We start from the raw sequence: 24,895 nt of genomic DNA, 5'->3' as shown, positions 1-24,895 counted from the left end.
CAACACAGAGCCTAAAATAACAGCGTTATCAGACTCACCATACTAGGAAAACAGTCGTGGTGGTGTTGGGGGTCTTTTTACACAGGCAGACACTGTCCCGGCCGTGGCAGGATGCTTGGAAATGATATGTGTTGGGATTCTACAGTCATTGAGGGAGACAGGACTTGCCATAATTGTGCAATCAACTACTGTCACTTTTTTTCAAGTTAAAAACATTTATTACTTCACAATATTCATCAAAATAAAAACACTGATTTGGCTATTGCGGACGTGAAGCTCACGTCACATTGCTGGAGCGAGCCGCCATCTTCGAGGGATCGCTCGCACTGCCTGCGGATGTCGGTCGGGCATTTTTGAGTGAGGAAAAAAAAGTCTTGTTCAGGTGAAGAACTGCCGCGGGAACTCTTGCAGCCATCTTTGTGCGAAACCCCCACCTTTCTTTTTCCTCCCTCCCTTTCTCCGTTTTTGTACAGCTCTTGTATTCGGGCTGTTTCGCCTTGCAATTGAATGGAAGCCATCGACCAACAATGGAGTCCATAGCAACCGTCAAAAATTCCCTATTCGTGAAATATTCTTTTTAAAGCTGTCCGATTAAAGATGAAGTGAACTGGTCCTAACAATATGATGTCTTATATTAAAAAAGGGCAGGATAGTATTAAGTCAGTAACTCTAATGACCAATTACAAAGAGTGTTAAATTAATGAGGTGGTATAATATGAATTGGGCAACCTGTTTAATACAGGTAAATATAATAAAAACAAATACATAAAATAATAATGAAAAAAAAAAAACATATATTCAACTTCATTACCTTACACCGAAATGTGACAGAGTGTATACTGTATAGGAGCTTCCACCAACCCGAGTGTGCGGGTAAAAATCCGTTGGTCCGTTGTTACCAGGCGGATTTTAAAGAAAACAACTCAAAATCTCTTGCATATTCGCTTCCCCTGGATCTGGTACGCTACGCACGAAGGCTACATTATCTAGTATGAATAAAGGTTGACTAGCACTGCAGACGATTCGAATTTGAAGTGAAATACGTACTTTGAAGAGAGAAATACATGGAGACGTCTTCATTCATTCATTCAAACCAGTGAATTGTTTGGCTGGAGCCGCCTCGTCAACCTGCCGTTTGTCACTACGTGGATATCTTTTTTTTGTCGTTTTTTGTTGGTTGTTTTTTTTTTACAGTAAACTTGAGAGTCAACCTAAAGTTGTGGTGTCCGTGTCCATCTGTTGGGTGGTGGTGTGGAATCAGTTACCTGTTGTAAACTGTATTTAGTGACCAACTCCTTCACCGCGGAACCATCTCTTCGGTCCGCGTTTCCCTCCGTCACAATTGAGTGGAGCACCCGTCGCAGAAAGAAGCCGCCGATTTGATTCACCGCTGCTAGTCAGTTAGCAGCAGCGTACGCAGTGGATGAGACGGGTTAAATAACCCAAACGGCACTCGTCGAAGACAAAATGAACGTCGAGAAACTTCGAATTCGTGTACGACAGTACATCGATCAAGTAAGAGAAAACAATGTCCTCCTTGTTTCCTGTGCGGTTAGCTGAGGCTAGCTAACTGGCACTGAACACTGATTCAGACAGCGACCCAGTGGGAGACTTTCCTCTGCTAACTAACCCGTCAAGGGTTCTCAGGTTGATTTCTGTGAAAGATCGAGTGCTTGTTTGCGTGAGCATGTCTTGTCTCTGTCTTTCCAGCAACAGTATCAAAGTGCTCTGTTTTGGGCCGACAAGGTAGCATCACTGTCCCACGGTGAGTAAACTGTTCTTTCCCTGGCCAGTGTTACAGACATACTGTAGTTGATGGAGGTAGGTTATAGGATAAGATACTTTGATCGATAGAATTAAAAAAAAAAAAAATAGCACAGTAATCTACAGCCATATGTACAATAGGGTGCAACGGTACTATTAACGTTAATAGTGCATGCATATTTACAAGTTATACATTGAATATATAGGTTTGTTTTCCCTTTGATTTGTCACTAGCCTTACAGTTCCGTTAAAAAAATACAAACCTTGGGATCGCTGCTGACGACACCATTATTGTTATTGTTATTTTAACCGCTGCCTGCGGTTGTGTTTGAAACGGCCCTCTTCCTCTTTGTGTATACAGAGGATCCACAGGACATCTACTGGCTAGCTCAGTGCCTTTATCTGACTTCTCAGTACCACAGAGCCTCTCACGCCCTCCGCTCACGAAAACTTGACAAGGTAACAACTTGCTTTGGATAACTGGGGTTGTTTGCAACGTAGCAATATATATTATTGTGGTGCGTTCATTTTACTAAAATGTGTTGCTTTCTCACAAACAGCTATATGGCGCTTGTCAATATCTGGCTGCTAGGTGCCATGTAAGTCAACTAATTTTTACTCCAGGAAAAATACAGAATTGTGCTTTTCAAATATTTACCATTTCGCATTTTCACCATTAAATTTTCTTTGTTTCCAGTATGCTGCCAAAGAGTTCCAGCAGGCATTGGATATCCTCGATATGGAGGAGCCGGCCATGAAAAAGCTTCTTGACAGGAGTGGGAAGGAGGACAAAGGCACTCCAGAGCCTGCCAAGGACTGGGGCATGTCCCCCGCCTCAGTAAGTAGGGAAAGAGCGGAAAGATCCCAACATTGTGTTATGTCTGAATTTAGATCTTGCATACTCCATCTGCTCTGAATGGAAATTTTATTCAGTATCATTTATTATTTTTATTATTATTATTATTGTCGTCTTTTCCACTCTGTGTTAATTCCTTGTCAGTAGCACATGGAGCTATCAGGGTTGTTGGAAAATATTGATGCAGTCTAGAGTTGTTTCATTATTTCTCTTTACTGTATCAATTTTCAATTAATATCAGTAGTTAAGGGATTATAATCATAGTGGGTAAAGTTGTCTTGTTTTTTTTTTTCTAGTGTTCAACCCCTCCCGACTGCTAGTTGTAATACTGTACTGTAGCAGTGGCATAGGAGTTAGACCAGGTCGTCGTAATCAGAAGATTGCCGGTTCCATCCCTGGCTCCTCCTGGTAGCATGCTGAAGTGTCCTTGAGCTAGGCACTTAACCCACCAACTGCATGCTGGGTGCCATTATATGACAGCCCACTGCTCTTACTAAATACGTCAGTTACTAGGATGGGTAAAATGCAGAGAAATGCATTTTGTTGCCCCAGTTCTACAATTAGTAGAATCTAATCTAATATAATACTCTAATGTAATAGAACACTTCCTACTATTAAGCTTATTACACAAACTTGGCGACTATAGGCGGACGCACTAAAGTAATATTGTAACGATTTTATTTGATCTGTCCATCCATCTGCTCACTCTGCCGTCCTCTTTAGATCAGCAGCTCCATCTGCCTCCTGCGGGGTAAGATCTATGATGCCATGGACAACCGGCCACTGGCCACCTCCAGCTACAAAGAGGCCTTGAAACTGGATGTGTACTGCTTTGAAGCCTTTGACCTTTTAACGTCCCATCACATGCTAACTGCGCATGAGGGTGAGGCAGAATTGTATTTGATTTTTAATTTTGTTATGTTAAAGTATCTGCACAGATACTTTGTTTGTTTTTATTTTGGGCAGTTTTTATGATGGCCACGGTTGATGTCTCAGAACGATGTTCTGTGTCCCTGTAGAAAAAGACTTCCTGGATTCCCTTCCTCTGGGTCAACAATGCACTGAGGAAGAAGAGGAGTTGCTGCACTTCCTGTTTGAGATGAAGTTAAAAAAGGTACAGGATTTTTATTTATTTATTTCTGTAGCAGACAACATCGTTCCCACGGTGAAAGTTCGTTTATTTCTGATCCAGAAAACATGGGTCGATAAATCCATCCGCGGCACTCTGAATTCTCACGGCCGCATACAACGACAGTCTTGTATCCAGCAACACTGACAATTTCAAGGTGGCGTTGTACAAACTGCGGTCCAGCTCCAACACCATCATCCAAGTTTGCTGACGACACCGTTGTGGTGGGACTGATCAACAACAACGACGAGAAGGCCTACCGTGAGGAGCTGGCACACCTGTCACTCTGGTGCAGGGACAACAGCCTCCTCCTGAATGTCAGAAAAACGAAGGAGCTGATTGTGGACTTTAGGAGAGGATTACCACCGAGGACGCATGCGCCGCTGGTAATAAATGGGACTTCTTGTGGACAGGATGAGCAGCTTCAAATACCTGGGAGTCCACATCACGGAGGACTGAACATGGACTATACACACACTCTGGTGAGAAAGTTAGCATCTTTACCACCTCAGGCAGTTGAAGAAATTCAGGGTCTCGATGAGGATCCTCAAGTCCTTCTACTCTGGAGCAGTGGAGAGCATCCTGACAGGCAACATCACGGCCTGGTTTGAGAACTGTACTGCTCAGGACAGGCGGGCCCTGCAGAGGGTGGTGCATTCAGCCGAACGTACCACTGGAACTACCTGTAGGACTTATACACTAGGAGGTGTAATACCAGAGCCCGCAGAATCATGAAGGATCCTCCCACCTCAACAACATCAGTATCCTCATCCTCCTGGACCTCTCCGCTGCTTTTGACACGGTTTTCCACACAATCCTCCTCAAACGCCTATACGACCTCCTTGGCATCACCGGTACAGCTCTCTCATGGTTTCAATCATATCAATCAAACAGAACTCAATTTGTCAACATCAACGGCTCCTCCTCCCCTCATGCCCCAGTCAACCATGGCGTCCCTCAAGGCTCTGTTCTTGGTCCAACACTCTTTATCATCTACCTGCTCCCCCTTGGCCAGATCATTCGTCACCATGGTCTCAACTTCCACTGCTACGCTGATGAAACACAGCTTTATCTCAGCACCTCACCATCCACTCTGTTCCCCCCACAGTCTCTGGTCAACTGTCTCCATGCCATAAAAACCTGGATGACAACTAACCTACTCAAACTCAACAGCAAAATGTCAGAGCTCATGGTTGTAGCCCCAAAGCCGCTGCTCCGGAAGGTTGGAGATCTCCTCCTCGTCAACGGCTGTTCGATCAAAACATCTCCCGAGGTCCGCAACCTGGGTGTTATCCTGGACTCTACCCTCTCCTTTCAGTCTCACATCAGATCCATCACCAAGTCCGCCTTCTATCACTTCAAAAACATCTCCTGTCTCCGTCCCTCACTCTCAGACTCAGTGGCAGAAATCCTCACCTCCCGGTTGGACTACTGTAACGGAGTCCTGTCCGGAGTTTCCAGCAAAGCCCTGGAAAGGCTCCAGTATGTGCAGAACTCAGCTGCCAGGGTTCTCACTCGCACCAAGCCATGGCAGCGCATCACCCCCACCCTCATCTACCTCCACTGGCTCCCGGTCAAGTTCCGCATCTCCTAAAAACTCTTCCTCCTCACATACAAATCCCCACGCACTCGCCCCTCAATACCTGTCCGACCTCCTCCACCGGCATACTCCATCCCGGAACTTGCGGTCCTCAGACATGGGTCTGCTGTTCATCCCCCGTACCAGACTACTAACTAACTTTCGGGGACAGAGCTTTCAGCGTGGCAGCCCCCACTCTCTGGAACTCTCTCCTTCCCGTAATCCGTAACGCCCCGACCCCGGACCCTTTCAAAACAATCCTCAAGACCCACCTTTTCACCATGGCCTTTGCCCATTCGTTAGTTTTAGTTAGTTTAGCTATCCCTTTGTTTTGTTGTGTTCCTGCACCTCGCTCCCTTAATATGCCCCCCCCCCCCGTAAAGTGACGTTGGGTTTTTTGAAAGGCACTATACAAATTTAAGTTGTCATCATTATTATTATTATTATAATTATTGTTAACAACGAACTGTTCCAGCTGCTAAGGTCGGGGAAGCGCCTTAGCAGTCACACAGTGAGAACGGAGGGACAGAGTCTTTTCCCGCAGCCATAAGGACTGTCAATGCTGCATACTGTATCACTGCACTGGGTTGCTGCATACTGCGCTGTATTGCTGTTCTGTTCGGTATTACTGTATTGCTGTGCCTTACTGTTGTATACTGCACTGTATATTCACATCCCACTTTACTGCGCATATCTGTATATACAAAATAGCCTATTCCATATACATAAGTCTATTCCCCTTATTTATATTTTGTACCCCCACTCAGTATATTACGTTTTGACTCTTATTTTATTTATATTCTATTTACTAACTGCATTATGTTTTAGGAATCAGTTAGTTTAGTTAGGTAGTGATTGGGTTAGCTGTTGTGTTAAGTTTAGTGCATATTGTGCGTAATCTCTGGGTGTGGTGAATCTTGAAAAAGATGTTCAGATGTTACCTGACATATTTCATAATTGTGCCAAATTAAAGTCAGTAGCTATGGCAGCATAGGTTCTCTGACTTTACAGGTATTCACCATTTGGTTGTTTTTTCACTCCTTCTTTTTGACCCTCTTCATCCCTTTCTCCTGCTTCTCCCAGTATAACAAGCCTAAAGACTTGGTGGTGCCAGAGATGGTCTATGGGCTCCAGGACAACTTGGATGTGGTGGTCTCCCTCGCAGAGAGGCATTATTACAACTGTGACTTCAAGATGTGCTACAAACTTACATCTATGTAGGTGGTTTATTTCTCTTTGCCATAGCATTTGCGGGTGACATCTCCAATTTGAACTGTTCTACACTCATACTAAGATGAAACCACATTTATATAGCGAATCAAAATCATTGGCCAGACTCAACAACAAATATAAGAAACAACAAATATAAGTGATTTCTTTATTGTTTTTTTGTTTATTTTAGGGTGATGGTGGACGACCCATTCCATGCCAACTGTTTACCTGTGCACATTGGAACGTTGGTGGAGCTAAGCAAAGCAAATGGTAAAGAATTCTGTTATATGTAATAGATTGATGCATCAGTGAAGTGTAGCCTTTTGCCGGTTTAATTAAATACATTTCTATACTACTGAAATATTTTTTAATCACTTAATCTATTGATTGACCCATATGATTACTTTTCACCCAAAATTTGAACATTGAGAATTTAACATCAGTCTTATTTTGAGTAACCATAACTGTTGCTTGTTCATTTCAGAATAAAAATATTGTACATAATTGAGAGCCATATTAACAAAAGGCAACTGTCATTAACCTCACTTTATGGAAGGCAATACGGTAGTACCTCGACTTACAGTTGTAAGTCAACTGGTCACTTGGCACTCACGCCGGGTGGGGCGCCTGGTCGGCTGCGGTGCGGGGGGTGGGGGGTCTTGCCGGCCCGCCCATGGGGCGGGTTGCTCAGGCAGGGTGTCGGTCTGTCACCGTGGGGCCGTGATCCGGGCCCGCGGTCCGTGCCTTGCGCCCGTGGCCCGGGTTCTGTGCCGGCGGCTGCATCTTGTGCCTGCGCCCCTGGGGCGCAGGGTCTCCTCATGCTCCTCGGGCGGGGAGTGGGAGTTGCGCCACGGCCCTCTGGCTTCTCTGGGGGCCCGGGGGTCTTATGTGGCCGCAGGCCGGGGTACCCGGGGATCTCCTGCAGCTGGGGGTTGTCCGCGGGGCTGTGGAGTTCGGGGGGCTTCGGGGCCCATTGCACTGCTTGGAGGCGCTGCGACATAATACCGACCTTCTACACCAGTACCAATGGGTATAAGTCATGTACACTCACCAGTGGACATCCTACGCACGCACGCACGCACGCACGCACGGACGCACACCTGCTTGGAGTGCACCCCAGCAGCCTGGGGTGCTTTCCTCTCTTTTCCTCCCTCATTTACTGCCATAACTTTGACAGAAAGAGGCCACGTGACCAGTTGTAGTTCCAGTTTTCCTGGACCTAATTCAGTTTTTCAATACATGTTGTCATCCAATGTTCATGTTTTTGTGTAAATGTTGTTTGTTTCTATGTTTATTTGTCTCACCGTGGTGATTCTCCCCCTCTTGGAGTAGTGATCAGTTGTTTATAGACCCAAACATGATAAATAAATAGTTCTCCAAAGAGGGGGGTTGGTGGTGGCTCTCCATAACCAAAACTGTGCTCGTCATTCTACAGCTCGTCCACAGGACAGAGTTATTGCAGCAGTTCTTGATGATTTAAGAATTAATAACGAGTTGCATTGACATACATTGCATTGTATTTCGAAGCAATTTTTCCCATATTAATTATGAAATCATGAAGGGTGAAAATAAACAAAATGTCCATACACGACAAACTACGTGCACACACGATGTAGGTCACCCGCTGACTGACTGCTGACTGACTGCTGACTGGCCGCCAACGCACTAACTGCAAATGTCCACGGTCCTAACTTGGAGCAGTCGGTCGCAAGTCGATTCAAATTTTTGCGACTATCGCTACTCGTATCTTGGATTAGTCGTAAGTAGATGCAGTCGTAAGTCGAGGTACCACTTTATAGCCAATCAGGGGGCAAATCAAATATGATCAATAGAATAAAATCCATACTATGTTACACACACTGCCATATCAAAACGAACACACCCACTCACAAGAATAAGCACAGAATAACAACTCGATGAAGTTAATACATTTACAGACACGCTTTCTGGCTTTGCTCATACATATTCCAAATAAGCAACGTCTGGCAGCCTATTGGTGAGAATTACGACAAGGCGGCACTTTGCCCTTAATAGGGCGGCTAAAGAGCGAGAGTTTGTTGTTTATTCCAGTTACATTTTGAGACAGTCCTTCAAATAAATGTTCCTGAATCACATATAGCTGTAGCGTGCAATACCATGGAATCCTTTATGTAGTCGAGTCTTGGAAAGCTGAGCAAAAAACCAAGTGTATTGGTAAAGCAGCAGTGCTCCGTACCCTGGAGTCGCTGGCAAATGTGCATCTGTGAAATGCTATTGGAAGTCCTCACAGAGAACAGAACACTTTGTTTAGTTTGACATTTCTCAACACTTCGGCCAATGGCGGACTCAAATTTCTCCACTGAACTTTTGCCGTAAGGCTGTAGCATCTGCTGTGGGCAGCTGCTGTGATCTTTCAGAACAATATCACACGTGCACAGAGGATCATCACAGCAACGATTTCTGAGTGCAGAGATCTTAGTATTATATAAAATAAAATATTATGATGCTGTCTCCAAAAATATTTTTTTTTTTACTTTTTTCTTCACACATTCAAATTTTTTTTTTTTTTTTTTTTTTTCTTTCACAGAGCTTTTTTACCTCTCGCACAAGCTCGTAGACTTGTATCCCAACAATCCAGTAAGTATAACTTCTACATTGCGTTCAAGTGTTTACACCAATCTCACTCTTTTGCTAACCAATGAAAAAAAAAAAAAAAAAAAAAACTTACCCAGGTGTCTTGGTTTGCTGTCGGATGCTACTACCTCATGGTTGGCCACAAGAACGAACATGCCCGGCGATACCTTAGGTATGTGTTCACACTCATCGCTAGAAACATTTCCTGTGTCAAAACACCTGTCACACACACATTTTTTCTTTTTTTATACAGTTTGCGTGTTGTGCTCATCACTTCTTGGTGTTTCTCCTGCAGCAAAGCAACCACACTAGAGAGGACATATGGGCCGGCATGGATTGCATATGGTCATTCGTTTGCTGTAGAGAGTGAGCACGACCAAGCCATGGCTGCCTACTTCACTGCTGCCCAGCTGATGAAAGGGTATTGTGTTTTAAAAAATAAATAAATAAATAGTTACACTTTATTTTGCGACCGACCACCCCTTTGATTATAGACCCTGCCTTCATGGAGCTGTTCTCTCTGCTACAGGTGTCACCTGCCCATGCTCTACATCGGCCTCGAGTACGGTCTGACCAACAACTCTAAGCTTGCCGAGCGTTTCTTCAGCCAGGCCCTCAGTATTGCACCAGAGGACCCTTTTGTCATGCATGAAGTTGCTGTAGTTGCCTTTCAAAATGGAGAGTGAGTCTTACACACACGCGCACACACACACACGTGCATAGCTAAACTGGCAAGGTATGCAAGTATATGGATAAACGCGTCAACATGTAAATCATAGCTTGATTAACACAAATCATCAGACAGAAGGATGGTCTTGTACAGAACTGAGAAATTCAGACCATTGGTGTGATTATTTACTCTTATCAAAATAGCAATTTCACTGTCATAAGGCTATGTAATTGCAAAAAAAAAGTCTTAAACTAAAACCTTGTCTTGACTTCCGGTAACACCAAATGAGCGATGGCAGCTTTCTAGGTGAGCTCTGTTCCATGACTGTAAATTTGTCTCTATTTAATAGCTTTCTGAACCCAAGAGTAAAAAAAAATGTTTTATTTATTTTTTAATTAAAACAAAAATAATAATACAATTTTTAAAAAAAGGACTTGTCATGACTAGCAGAAAACAGAAACAAAAATTTGAATGCAAAATGAACACTGGAAGAAGCAGGGCGAACGCAGACGAAGCCTTTCATCATGCTCTGATGTTGATGAGAGGCCGCCATATTGCAGTAACATGTCTGGAAAAGCCAGCCCTGAGCCTAACATGATACTTGAGGTTATTTCCCAAGTTTCAGGAAGAAGTGAACAAGTTACTCGGAAAGATGTCCAACTCTATTGATGAGATTACACAAAAAAATGTCAGGGCTTGACAAACGCATGGCTGAGGCGGAAGGCAGAATCAACAAAACAGAAAACAGCCGCCCATAATGGCAGGCTACGAGGGTACATGCTGCAAAGGGGAAAGCAACTGGAAGAGCGGTGCCAAATGCTGGAATCCTTTTTTTAAAAAGAATAACTTCAGAATCTATTACATACCTAAGGACTCAAGAGAACGGGCGGGCCATGAAATTTTTCACTGAATTTCTAAAGCAACTCTGCCATCTGATGTCAACCTGCAACTTGATAGAGCGCACGGTCACTGAAACCTGACCCGCGCGCCCCAGCTAGATCGCTCGTAGTGAAATTCCTTCACTATCAAACCAAGCAAATGGTGCTGTCTTCTGCCTGGCACAAGAGAGACCTGTGCTACCGGGGGGAAGAGCATCTTGCTTGAAAGGAACACACCGACATACAGAGACGATTGAAAGAGAAAGAAAGTAAAAGTTTCAACCTCCCTACCCGGCCATGCTGCGGGTACACCTGGAGGATGGAGTGAAAACCTTTCATGTCGCCGTTGGAGGCAACAGAAGGACTGAAATCCACTGGTATCAAGATCACCCTGTTTGAGTGGGGAAACGCTGAACCGAAAGAAGCACCGCGCCATGGTACACCACGGGCAGAATGGAGCCGCAGAGAGAGAGCGAGAGAGAGAGACGCACTGTACTATTAGACGCAGCCCAGCTCCTTGCTTAACCGAGAGACAGCTAGCAACGATGAGTCTGCCTATTGGGTGAGAATTACTTCATACCTCGAATGAAGCTGGATTTCTAGCCTAATGTTACAGGGTTCAGAAGTAAAGACTATAAATGTTTGGACTGTGCTGCAGTCACTATTTTGAACCTTGTTTGACAGCTACAGCAACGCGACTGCATAGACTGCATTTCTTTTTGTGACTATATTCTGTTAATAGTGCATAGTCGAACTGATAAGCAAAGCAAGAGACGACGATCGGTTGGGGTACAATTGTTTTGGAGATGCAGTGAGCACGCATAAAGCCTTTACTTGTACGGTTTACAAAGGCTGCTTATTGTCGTTTTCCTTTTCTTTTCCCAAACCAACAAAGGCTCATGCATCCTGTAGCTTAGCCTGGCAGCACTTTTTTTTCTTACCTCTCAAACACAGTTTAGTTAGAAAGAACTGTCGGCAGAGGGAGACCTGCTCAATGTGTTGGTGCATTCGCAAGACTGTTGTTTCGTCTGATCGTTTTTTCTTTTGTTTGTTTTGTTTTTCCTTGCTCTGTGTTTTTTTTTTTTGTTTTGTTTTTGTTTTTTTTTCTACACTGCCCTCCCCTCTCCCTTGGTCACTGGACACTTCTAATTGCTATGGAGTACTGCAATGGACTTTCAGCCTCTTTGTCTACACCTAAGATTATAAGCTATATAGCAAAAGTGTTGAATAGACCTGTTAAGAGGAAGACTTGTTTAATACAGTTTAAGCACCTACATTGCCAAGTGAACTTCTTTTGGGAAACACACTTATCAGATGCAGAACATGCCAAGCTGGTCATGTAATAACCAAGTGTTTTTCTCCTCCCATCGCACACGTAAAAAATGTGGGGGGGCTACCTTGATACATAGAGCTCTTCAGTTTTATCTTACATTACAGTACAAGGATTAGGATGGGAGGTATATTTTGATCAACAGCTCCATAGCACGGACAAATATTTCCTTACTCAATGCTCAAGTTGACGGTAAACCATAATTCATTAAAACAATTTTTTTAATGAAAATGTAGACACAACAGGGATCTGATGGATGTCACATTCCCTCGACAAGCTCCCCAAGAGCAATACTAGGCTTTCCAAAATGAGCAAAGCACTCTGAAGCAGAGGCACTATAACCACGTCTATAGAATAAGTGTGTGTGAAATACTACCCGTTAAACTATCTGCCCACATCCCGGTAACCCCTCAATGGGGAATTGGTGGAAATCAAACATCAAAAAGATGGCAACTGAACACTGGATTGCTTAACAATAGGGAGTTTCGTAACATTTTCTGAGTCAGAGATTGAGTTGTACCTTGACACCAATGTTTCCCCTGAAATATCACCTGTGACCCTGTGGGAGTGCGCCATCGCTTACTTGAAAGGTTGAATAATTGCATTTGCTTCTGTAAAAAAGACAAGGTGTGAGAAGAGCAGAATTTCCCCTGAGCTAAAATAAGCGTACTAGAACAACAGTAGTATTCTCAGGACGTCCGGAGGGGACTTAAACCGGCAAGGTGTGATCATAATAAGTTGATCTCAGAAAAGATAGAGCGCAATCTGGGATTCTTGAAACAAAAATGTAAGGAACATGGGAATAAGACGGGTCATCTGTTGACATACCAGCTGAGAAAGCAACAGGCGTCATCCACTGTACGGAAAATTAAACAGACCTGCTGCAAGACCTAAGCATATTTGTGAAGCATTTGTTGGCTTCTGCAAAACCCTTTATGAGAAGGGTGAATGCAACGACACAGATCAGATTAAGGACTTTGAGCGTATCAACCTACCCTTCGCAGACGTAGATGCACCTGTTGGAAAGATAGAAATTAGGGAAGTGAAAAATACTAAACTTGAAAAACAATAAGAAACCAGCACCAGATGGATTCTACTATCCCCTCTGTTATTAGATTAGTTATGCTCGTTCTTTTGACATTGCCCACCACGCGGGGTGATTCATCGCGCATGGTTATCCACAACGAAGGCAAAGATCGCACAGAGTGTGGCGCTTATAGCCCCATATCAATCTTTAATTACATCCTAGCTAGCATACTGTCTCGCAGACTGAATAGAGTCGTAGGCTTCATCATACACCCAGGCCAGACAGGATTTATGGGAGGGTGTTACTCAGAGAACAATATAAGACATCTCTGTGTAATGGCACACTCCCAGAGGGGCAGGCCAACAAGCCATGGTCTTGTCCTCAGACACTGAAAAGGCCTTTGACAGTGTCCTGGGAATATCTGCCTTAGACTCTGGCTGTGTTTGGCTTTGGGCCTAATTTTTTTTCAAATTGGATAAGCATACTGTACTTAAACCCGAGGGCAGCCGTTAAGGCAAATGGTATTATATCTGATTCCTTCACCCTAGAACGTGGTACCAGGCAGGTAACAGGAAAGGCTACTATTCAATCTGTGCATCAAAATAATGGCACAGATGATAAGAGTGGACAAACGACAATTGTTGGAGAGGAACATAAGCTGTCTCTGTATGCTAACGATGTTCTACTGTTCCTAAGCCCTGGACATCGGTCGACCATTTCAAATGACCTGTAGTAGTGTCAAGCTTATCCTCCGTTGCTCACCTTCGGGGTTTACTCTCCACTTTTGTTGTAAGAGATGGGCTAATTATGTGTTTTATGTATACCACCTTCTCAAAGATGACAAGCCTACGTCATTCCAGGAGTTGGAAGAGGAATTTGGAATTCCAAGGACTAATCCGCATCGATTTTTATAAGGAACTTTCTAATGAAACCCAAAGCCTGGAATGCCATTCGAGCACCCAGAGCTATGGAAGAATTGTTTTTGAACAATAAACGGTCACCAACAGCATTTCTTACCTTGTTGGAATGCAGGATAATTACTCTCTTTACTTGAAAAGTGAATGGGAGTCCGAGACTATCACAGAGCAAGAATGGAGTGGGCTTAGTGAAAGGCATGACGTAACCAATTCCAATTCTTGGAGAGAATTCAAATGGAAAATTGTAGATTCTTTAAAACACCTGAGCTGACTGCTAAAGCTGGCACCACAGCGACCAGTGCATGCTGGCGACAATGCTGTGCCCAAGTAGCTGACCATCACCACATACAGTATTCTGGAAATGTCCAAAACTAAAAAGCTTTTGGGACTTAATATTTAGTGATTTTTGTAAAACGTTTGAGCGAGTGATCCCACAAGATTTTAAGGCCGCTGTGTTGGGTATTGTGCGCATAGACGTCATTGGGTGCAAAAGCATGTACTTACTGCAAATATTGTTAACTGTGGCCCTGGAAAACAGAACTTTGAATTGGCTCCAACCTAACTCTCCAACACATGATCAGTTGGTATCCAACTTAAAAGAAATACACAAAATTGAGAGAATCACTCATCTATGTAGACTACAACATATTACATTAATAGACAAATGGTACCAATTATAATTTACTTCTCTGATCCAGCGCAGTGACCCTCCAAGCCCTTTCCCTGAGCCTGCCTCCTCACTCTGTTACTTCTCATTTTTACTTTACTTGTTTTATTTTTGTTGAAACCAGGCTTCCGTTGTATCATTTATTATGTAAAGTGTGTCTTGTGATAATAAAAAAATAAAAATAAAATACATTATACACAAATACACATTTGTGATATACATATAGTAACTGCTGTCCAAATCTGAATTTCCTTATGTCCGTCCAACAATAAAATAAAAAAAAAAAAAAATAAGTATGAAATATTTGTCAGACTACTCGGAGTTAGTATGTTGAAAGAAAAAAAGAAAGATTGCTTTACATTAAGTTGCAGTAGACTAACAGATGCAATACTGTATTACTGCATTGCAATTTAGTTTTAGAGCGCCGAATACAGCTTAGTCTTATACAATTTACCAAATTAACTTTTATTTGTCTTTCGTCATGCGTAAAGGTAGTATTCATACTGAATCGATAGTGTTGGAAATTGCGTGTTTGATATATATATATATTTTTTTTTATTGTGTTTCAGCTGGAAAACAGCAGAGAAGTTGTTTCTTGACGCAATGGAAAAGATCAAAGCCATTGGAAATGAGGTAGCTGGATTTTGCTTTACAAGGAGTTGCCTGAAGCCCCCAATTACCTTAAGCAAGTTTTAACACCAGCTTCCCCTCTTGTTTTATTTATCCAATTTTATTTAATTTTTTTAATTTTTTATTTTTTTTCTCCCCTCCAGGTTACAGTAGACAAATGGGAGCCTTTGTTGAACAACCTTGGTCATGTTTGTCGAAAACTGAAGTAAGTGATTTCCTTACGGGACTGGGCGGCCATAGCAGCCACACGAGCCTCGTGTTGTTGTTTTTTTGTATTGTTTTTCAGATTTTTGTTTTCTACATTAACGTTGGTAGTTAGGCCCTCTCTCTCAGGTAACAGGGCACTACCAAAAGATACGTTTATCCTGAGTGGGTGCTTGGAGAGCAAGGTGTGGAGAGCACTCTCTCTCCTCATTTGTCCCTCCTTTACCTTTTCCGTCCTTCCTGCCTGCTTGCACTAGATCATATTCAGTGACGTACACACTTGGGCTGCCCCGGTCATCCTGCATAAGTAGGGCCCTCATTGAGAATTCATGCAAAGATCCTTTAATGAATTATGCATCGCCTCTTGGCACATGTAAGAGGGGCTTGCAGAATGTGCATTATACAAGAGGCTGATTTGAAACGTTTGGCAAATTTTATGCACAATGGCTTCAGGATATTGTCCAAACAAGGTGGATTTGTCACTGTTGTCGTAGGGTCTAATCAGGGGCTTCTGGGTTTGTTTTCTGGTACAGTTTGGATGGGTGGCGGCTTTCTTGTGTAAACCGCGGGACAAAAACGGGAAGTTAATGACTGTTTAAGGCCCTTTTTAAACTAGCTTTGTTTGGTCTGAGAAGTCCTGACACTGCCGGCCAACCCACGTCTTACACTTTCTGTTGGAGTAAGCTGAGTGTTTTCTTGCGCTTGCCCCGGCAGGAAGTACGACCAGGCTCTGGAGTACCACCGTCAGGCCCTGGTGCTGATCCCCCAGCACGCCTCCACCTACGCTGCCATAGGATACGTACACAGCCTCATGGGCGACTTTGAGAGTGCAATCGACTACTTTCATACGGTAAGCCGTGTTTCTATGCATGGAAGTATTGTATACGTTCACACGACCGAGCTCTTAATGTTGTCGTTTGGCTTATGTTGCACCTCCTATACAGTTTTCCAACAAGATGTCGTGGCGGTTGCTTTGCTGGTTCTGGGGTAATTGTTATCGAAACGAAGACTTCCGCTCGCATTAGTCAATCGCTAATTGATGGAGCTGGATCTCTCCTTTCCTATCCATGTCCAGCTGCACTAGAAAAAGAATGTATTAGAGATTTCACCTGTTGGTTTCTGGGGGGACAATTTGAAGTTGTGAGTTTATACTCAAACAGAGCCAGACCATTTTAAATCTGGGCAGAAGGAAACTGGATGTGCTTAGGTGTGTCTTTTAGCTTTTTAGCTCATCTTTAGTTGTCTCACACAGTTCAGCGGCCCACACACACACACACTTGGTATTAAGGTTTGTTAATCTGTTGCTTGAGTTTGATTTGATCCCTCTCTTTCTTACAGGCGCTTGGACTTAAAAGGGATGACACTTTTTCTGTAACGATGCTTGGCCACTGTATCGAGATGTACATCGGTGACACTGATGCCTACATCGGTAAGAAAGGGAAAAAGATGAAAGAATAGTTCAGCGTTGTCTTTGTATTCCACCACTGACTTGACTTTCTTAGCTTTTTCACCAAATTTAAAATGAAAGTTTATTTGTTTTGCCCCCCTATGCAGGCACAGACCTCAAAGACAAGGTGCGAGGGAACATGAACGCACCGGCGCTTATCAAGGTTCTCAATACCTCGTCATCAGACCCGGCAGAGCCGCGACCCAACTCCCAGTTGGCGGACGACAACAACATGGCCTTGGAGACGCAAAGTCAGGACAAAGCACCGTTTGAGACCCCGCTGCGGCGCTCACTAGAGTGGGATATGTATGAAAGTGACATGATGCTAGAGACCTCCATGTCAGACACCAGCACGTGATTTCCACCTCCCGAGGGGCGGAACTGACACAACAACGGATGTCGGATACTCGCGCCCAAACCCCAGGGACCCAATCCCAAACCCAAACTTCTATCCTCGCGTTGGTCCTCTAACGGAGGTTATTTGTGAAGACCCCCTTGTGCATCTGATATTATTGCGCAGCTGGACTTAATAAAGAGCGTGTCATTGTGAACATTAACCAACGCATTACAAGTCGTGATACAGAAACGATTCATCTGATTTATTGTCAGTAATGTTGTTTTTACAGGGGGAGACTTGTGCCTTAGGGTTGAGGGCTGGGTTTGTTGTTATTGGACCTAGGGAAAGTGGGAAAGTGTTCCACTGAATGGTTGATGCAGCACTTCTCAAACCACTCACGAAAGACTAGTCACCTATTGCTGCCCATGGCAGAATCCTTTGTTTTGCTTATATTGGTGATCCTTGCAATAAACCATGTCTTTATCTTTTTAAAGTACTTTTGGGATCTGTGTGTGACGTGAACATATATTGGTTTATGTAAATACTCGATTTTTTTTATTTTTTATTCCAAAAGATAGCTTATCACAGTGTGAGCACATTTTGTACGACACACACATATTTTTTTTTTTCATAGTATCCTCTGCTACATGCTTGATTATATTTGCATCCAATTCTAACTTGATTGTTCAATAGTGCCATCCCATTTGGTTTGCGGTGCTGATATGGTCAATTCACCCAAAAAAATAAACCTGCTTTAATTTAATGTTAGTCCAACTTCCTATACCCGTTTAATTATGTAATCCTCATCCCTCCCCAACCAGGGAGCACACATCCCACCCACACACATATGAGAGCAGACAGCCCCCTCGCCCTCCTCCAGTCCAGGAAAGGGTGAGAAGCAGCCTCATCTCATGACCAGAGATGGGTTGCACTCCATCCCATTCCGCAGTCACCTACACCCAGGACAGGGTGCACCGGGACCTGGACACCTGCTCCACCTTCGTCCCCAGCCCAAAGAGTGCCGTTTCCACCCCAGACAGACCCTCACCGCGGAGGCTCTGTGTGTTGGAGAGCAGTGGCCAGCAGACCTTCCTCAGCGGTAAGTCAATGTGCTGTATAGCCTATTTATAAAACCATTATGTTTGCTTGACACCGTTACAATGTTGAGTTCTTTGTGTTCCCAGTCCCTTGCCGAGATATCTACGGGCAATCAGTGAGTCAGCCCCAAAGCCCCGATGCGTGGAGCGCCTCAGCAAGTCTTTTAGCCTTAAAAAGTCGGAAGTCCAACTGCATGGACGGTGTGGGAGACAAAGAGACTCCTGAGCCAAGTCCAGTCTCTGGCAAGAGGTGACATCTGCGCGTTTTTTTTTTTCAGGATTTCCGCATGAACTGTCTTGGAATTATTCATCGGTCAAACCAAAGACTCATTTCACATTTTGAGTACCGTCCAATAGCATCCCTGAAAACTATTGAGACTCAATATATTTGCTGAGCTTAGCTGAATCTGTTAAATTTGTTTGAAAATACATTTTTATTCTCTTGCATATACAAGCAATTGACCCACCTCATCTAGTGTTAAGTTTATTATATACCCATCGCCTATCTGATGGCACTTTGTACATATTCTGTTTTTAATATGTGTATGTGTGGCTTGCCTTTTGGAAGAAGCCATGTTTCTTTTTTTAATCTAGTTTCTTTCTATTTTCAGTTTGTCTCTTTTGCCCTCTGTAAATAACTTTAGGGCCCAAGTTATTTTCTTCTTTCTTTAAAGTGCTTTATAAATTACGTTTATTTTTAAAGTCGATTTATTTTATTCTTCCTGTGTACAGGGTGATATATATATATATATATATACATACATACATACAATGTCGTTGTTACTGTCGGATTAATTTGTCTATTACAAATCTTGCATTTTATTTTCATTCTTAATGTAAACTGTAAATACCATCAATTTCGAATATTATGCAACGAGTCTGTAACCTCAATTGTCGATTAAAATTAATTAATATAGCAACTTGAATTCCCTGTCTGGCAACCTGTTTTTGTTTGTTTGTTAGTTAGTTAGTTTGTTTGTTTGTTCGTTTTATGTGATCTCCGATGCATTTCGTGTGTGATGTTGTCTGCCTTGGACAGCCTGGCCACACGCCCTCCGCGCCAGCGTGCGTCGTTGGGTTGGTACCTTTAGATTAGATAAGCGCGCCGTCCGCTCTCGCGAGAAGGGCGGCCGCGGCGCCCGAGCGGGAGGACAGCGCGGGCCCGGGCTCTCGCGAGAGCGACGACGGAGCGGCCGCCAGCCTGCGGGGAGGGAGATGTGGGCGACATGCGGTCTGAGAAGGAGCAAATGACCGCAGGCAGGGAGAAAGGCGTCGTCGAAATACAGTTCAGAGACATCCAGCGCGACCCGGAGGGCAACCTCGGCAGCTCGAAGCAGAAGGACGAGAAGAAAGAGGTCTTCTCGAAGGTGGGTGCGTTGTTTACGCCGTGCGGACATGGAGGCGGTGGGGACCGTTTTCAGCACCGCGGACAGCGACGGCAGGAGCACGTAGGCGGGGGGAGGGCTTCCATTCATCTCACCTGTTATTTTACGAATTACCCACGTTTCAAGCAATTCCGATAACTTTATTCCATGCGGTGGATTATCTCGTTATGTGAACACGCCTAGGCACATAACTCATGGGCTAAATCACTGGTGCTCAACATGGGGTCCGGGGACCTGCCAGTGGTCCTTGAAGAGGTTCCGGGGGTCCCAGCAAAATGAGTAATAGTTCACCGTCACCATTAGAGAATATGTGATGGCGACTGTTTTGAACCCCATCCGACCCTGACCCTAACTATGATATTAATGATGACGATAATAATAATAGGGGCTAGCACCTTTTATACAGGAAATGCAGGCCAAAGTGCTTCACGTTAAAAAAAAAAAAAGGATTAAAGGAAAAAGAACAGATGAGGGCAAATGCATTCAAAGGGGGGCATCTTAAATGTGCTCCAAATTTCAATAGTGACCAGAAAACCTAAGCCATAAAAAAGGGCAAGATAATGCAAATAAAGAATATATTAAATAAAAATATTGCTTATTCTATGCAAGGTTTAATAAATATGTTTTCATCTGTCGTCTAAATACGTCCGTTGAGCCAGCCTCTCTAGTATCTATTCATACTGGTCTATGTAGTAGAGTCTTGGAGTAGAGATATAAAGCAGTATTAGTAATATAGTATTATAGTATAAATGCTTCTGACTCAGCCTTGCAGAGATGACCACTCAGGATAATACGTGTTTGGTTACAGGTGGTAATTCGAAGGCTTCCACCTAACCTTTCAAAGGATCAGCTAGAAGAGCAGCTCAGCCCGCTTCCACCGTACGACTATTTTGAGTTCTTCCCAGCGGACCAGAGGTAATAATGATCTATAGTAAATTATCTGATACCCTAAAAGGCTCAACGTTTTTTATTTATTTGATGCTTTGAATCAAAGCCTGATGTTGATGTCAGTGCCTTAATGTGTTCTTTTCCGCCCCCCCCCCCCCCCCACCACCCCCTCTCTCTCTTTAGCTTACATCCCCATTTATTCTCCAGAGCATATATCAATTTCAAAAACAATGAGGATATCCTCCTCTTCAGGGACCGTTTTGATGGATATGTCTTTATTGACAACAAAGGTAAGTCCTGCTGATGAATGCCTTAAAGGTCATAAAGGTTAACGAAATACAGTAGTGGCATTTCATTTATATGCTTTCAATTTCAAAATCACAGTAATCTCCATAAGTAGTTACTGTATGAGTCTTATACTCACTTGGGAAGAATATGAAATTATATTTTGCTACACACAACACTGATCCCTGACAAGGGTGAAGATGAAGTAATCTATGATGAGTTTTATATCTCTAGATCTAGGTTATACCGCCTTGCACTTTAACAGATTGCATCCAAGTAGGGCTCTTTGCGTGCGTGTGTCCGTGCATTTACCTGTATGTTTTTATCTAGCTAAATTGTATTTACACAGGCCGCTCTTGTAAACATAGAGATATAGTGTCAGCTTTTGTTACCATGGTGAGTATTTGATTGCGTGACTGTTGGTTGATTGCCTCCAATTCCTTCCAATATTTGCACAGGCCAGGAGTACCCGGCGGTGGTAGAGTTCGCCCCCTTCCAGAAGATCTCCAAAAAGAAGCTGAAAAAGAAAGATGCCAAAGCAGGAAGCATTGAAGAAGGTGCTGGACCATCACTGTGGATCTATAGAAATATCATAATGAAGTGGTTGTTTTTTTTTCCAATCCTAGCATATTATTCTATATTACAACACCTGTCATTCACAAATTTGTATTTATCCTGAATCTACAACTCCCTTTAGACCCAGAGTACAAGCGGTTCTTGGAGAACTATTCCTGCGATGAGGAGAAGTCTATGGCCAACCCCGAGACCCTGCTGGGAGAGATCGAGGCCAAGACCAGAGAGCTCATAGGTACAGTTTGACACTCCACATAGTATAGGTTATCTCCCCTATTTGGGGGGGATAAAAATGGAAGAGCTGTACACATAACAATAACTAAATAATAACTTTATTTACAAACCACTTTTCAAAACAGAGTTATCAAATAAAAACAAACGTAATTAGTTAATTTAAAGGGAAATGGTACAAATATGATGTTTTAATATGTAAAAAATTTTTTCCGTACTTTGACTCCCTTCAGCCAAAAGAACGACACCACTGCTGGAATACATCAAGAATAAGAAGCTAGAGAAACAGGTTGGCGAAAATTTAGGAGGAAAAAAAACGTGAAAAAATAATTTCCCACAAATGTGAAGTAGCTTTGGTAACGGGTCGTTTTCTACCCCTCGCAGAGGATGAGAGAGGAAAAGCGAGAGGAGCGGAGGCGCCGGGAGCTAGAAAAGAAACGACAGCGGGAGGAGGAGAAGAGGAAGCGCAGAGAGGAAGAGAGGCGTAAGCGCAAGGAGGCCGAAAAGCAGAAGAAGTTGTCTGAGAAAGAAGTCAAAATCAAGGTGTCCCTCTATTTTAACGAAATCCCTTTGAAACCCCTATGTTTAATCCAACTCTCTAACGCTATCTGGTTCCTTGTGGTTTGCCACTGGCTCAGCGTACAGGCGTCAAACAGCTCTAATTCTACTTTGTGCGTTTTCTGCTCACGTAAGCTCTTGAAAAAGAGCGACAGGGAAGATGATGTGGACTCGGACCGGCTGAAGGACAAAGGCGACCTCGGGGAGACAGAAAGGTGCAAATGGGAGAAAACCGGCGGACAGATTAAGTCTAAGGAAGCCAAGGAAAGGTAAGGAGCAGTGAAACAAATAGCTGGGGAATGCGGAATGTTTCACCAGGAGTCCAAAAGAAAGCAGCTGTAGTTGTGGATGTACAGTACGTATCTGTTGAAACCACCTGGTGTCCGTGCATCGTCTGCGGCGGCCGCTAGGGGGCAGACTGAGAGTGACAAGGAGCAGAGGGAGCTGCACGGCCGGCGGCAGCGAGAGAAGGAGCACCGTGGGAAGGACGAGGAGAGGAAGCGCCAGCGGCACCACTACGACTTCGACAAATTCATGCGGCGCAAAGACGAGACCAAGTGGGGCAAGGGCTACTGCCAGGACCGAGCCAAGAAGGAGGGCCACCACCACGGCTACTCGTACTGCCCCGACAGCGGGGACAAGTTGGGGAAGGAGGACAGGGAAGACCCGAGTAGCCGGAAGGAGCGCCTCCGAAACAAGGTGAGCGAGAAGGTGAGCATGAGGCGGAGAATATTACAAACGACTCTTTTCCTATTTTTCTTGTACCATATCTCTCTACCATTCCATTTACAGATCATACCCGTAACTCATAACATCAGTTTAGAGCTAGTGTGCTTCAGAGGTAGCAGTGGTTCTCAACTGGTGGGTCCCGATCCAGAACCGGATCGCGGGTCCATTTCGAGTGGACCGCGGTGTATGCTTCCACCTTGTCATCGTATAGCAGTTATTATCCTGACTTTCCTGTTATCATTAGGCCTTTTTGCATTTTTTATAACAATATTTTGGATTTCATTGTTTATTCAAAGTAAAGTAGATAAAGTAGATTGGTTCAAATCTGGAATCATATTTGGGACCGATCTGGATCCCGAGAACCCCTGTCCTAATCATCAACCCATTGGTCACAAGTCCACACAGCCTCCCCAATTTTTCACAGATCGCGTGTCACCCGAATACACGGGATCCGGTCAGCCCGATCCGACCCGATCCGATGTGTTCCTGGGGGTCTGCGTGTCACCGTCACCTCTATCCCGTCATGGTTTACTGGAGCGGTAGCATCCTCTCTCCCATGTCTCCGCTCTTCTTGTCTTCCCTGCAGGACCGCCCGGCCATGCAGCTCTACCAGCCCGGCGCGCGCAACCGCAAGCGCATGAGCTCAACGGGCAAAGGCTACGACTGCGGCCCCGTCGGCCGCTCACCCGAGCCCGGGGCGGATCACTGCTACGAAGTTGTCGCTACGGGTGCGGTGCTGGAGAAGAGTATCGACGAGTGAACCACGATCGATGCTTACGAGCCCAGTCGGCGAGCTTTTCAAGCAGCTTGCCGCGTAGCCAGTGAAAAAGTGACTCCACCCGAAAAACAAACAGTTTCCTTCACTGAAAGGAATATTCACCAGCACTTGTACTAGCAGTGATATATTTGTATGTTGGGAAGGGATTTTATTTTTATTTTTTGCTTTGTTTTCATGCTCCAACAGTTGTAATTGATCCCCAAAATGGTTTTGACTCCTCACGCGGTTCTCCCTTGTTGTTTTTAACCTCATTTTTAAAAGTGAATAATTGTAAGAGACAACTACTCGGCTGCATCGAGATAAGATCACCTCATTTCCTATTAGACATCCTTTTTCTCAGACATCGAAAGATTCTATTAAGCTTGGATGTTGTTTAATTAAGATAATTATTTATCATAGAAAACTCATATTATACATAAAGTATAACACTTATAAGACAGAGACCCAAAATATTTAAAGAAAAAGAACATTTGGGTGGGTGAGAAGTTATTGAGGACACAATTTGAGGTGTCAGTGCTCATTAAAATGTATTTTACCACCATTTGTCCATTGTCTTGTCATAAATTGGAAATAAAAAGCGTTCCATTTCTATCATGAAAGCTGTACAGACTCGGAGGAACGCAGCTCTTAATGTTCTAATGTCGCTGTAACTTGCCTTAGATCATTTTTGCACATGGCTCCCATTTGTTCCTCATACCTTCTGTGTCGTTTGGCTCCTTTTGTTCTTTAATATGTGAAAATATGTAATAAAACTATTCAGCCACTATTCACTCCGCATCATTTGTGTGTGTGTGTGTGTCAGCTCCGTAGACAAGTCACCGTTTTGGCGAGGTGCGACACCGAAGTACAGATTTTCTAAATGACAGGTGTGAATCATTTGTGACGTTAAATTTTCCACATGAGAAGGCTAAGGTGTCTCATTTTGAGTGGGCGCTGGTGTTAGCGGTAGGGGTGTGATGTGATTTCCCCGTCCTGGATTTTGTCAGCAACAGAGAAGACACGCTACAGTGAGATGGTTCACAAGTAACGCCCATAGTTTCAGCTATGTTATGGTAGAACACAGTACATTTACATTTATTTACCTTTATTCATTCAGCACATGCTTTTGTCC

The 24,895-nt window shown here is 43.8% G+C and overlaps 2 protein-coding genes across 2 annotated transcripts; both read left to right on the top strand.

Moving 5' to 3' along the window:
* The first annotated feature begins 1,386 nt into the window (after nt 1-1,386).
* On the top strand, nt 1,387-18,017 carry cdc16 (cell division cycle 16 homolog). The gene is made up of 18 exons (XM_080019464.1): nt 1,387-1,515; nt 1,711-1,765; nt 2,126-2,223; nt 2,325-2,363; nt 2,462-2,602; nt 3,344-3,503; nt 3,640-3,734; nt 6,412-6,545; nt 6,731-6,810; nt 9,107-9,156; nt 9,252-9,325; nt 9,449-9,574; nt 9,683-9,835; nt 15,212-15,275; nt 15,416-15,477; nt 16,191-16,326; nt 16,815-16,905; nt 17,031-18,017. The coding sequence occupies exons 1-18, from the start codon at nt 1,468-1,470 to the stop codon at nt 17,279-17,281; spliced, it is 1,857 nt and encodes a 618-aa protein (XP_079875590.1). The 5' UTR covers nt 1,387-1,467; the 3' UTR covers nt 17,282-18,017.
* A 1,566-nt stretch (nt 18,018-19,583) lies between these two features.
* On the top strand, nt 19,584-23,766 carry upf3a (UPF3A regulator of nonsense mediated mRNA decay; the record flags this gene model as incomplete). Its single annotated transcript, XM_080018695.1, has 10 exons — nt 19,584-19,724; nt 20,551-20,657; nt 20,814-20,920; nt 21,374-21,472; nt 21,613-21,723; nt 21,953-22,008; nt 22,104-22,262; nt 22,413-22,546; nt 22,688-22,988; nt 23,593-23,766. 10 exons carry the CDS (start codon nt 19,584-19,586, stop codon nt 23,764-23,766), a joined length of 1,389 nt encoding a protein of 462 aa, XP_079874821.1.
* Nucleotides 23,767-24,895: the final 1,129 nt, after the last annotated feature.

This window comes from Zeus faber (assembly GCF_960531495.2).
Source record: "Zeus faber genome assembly, chromosome: 18".
In the NCBI taxonomy this organism is placed as follows: domain Eukaryota; kingdom Metazoa; phylum Chordata; class Actinopteri; order Zeiformes; family Zeidae; genus Zeus; species Zeus faber.
This window is presented reverse-complemented; position numbering and strand designations above follow the sequence as displayed.

Bases quoted from the DNA above. Each gene is read 5' to 3' on its own strand.
- cdc16 (XM_080019464.1), top strand. From the start codon at position 1,468: ATGAACGTCGAGAAACTTCGAATTCGTGTACGACAGTACATCGATCAA. The intron at 3,504-3,639 runs GTGAGGCAGAAT...GTGTCCCTGTAG, and splicing joins CATGCTAACTGCGCATGAGG to AAAAAGACTTCCTGGATTCC. The intron at 16,327-16,814 runs GTAAGCCGTGTT...TCTTTCTTACAG, and splicing joins CAATCGACTACTTTCATACG to GCGCTTGGACTTAAAAGGGA.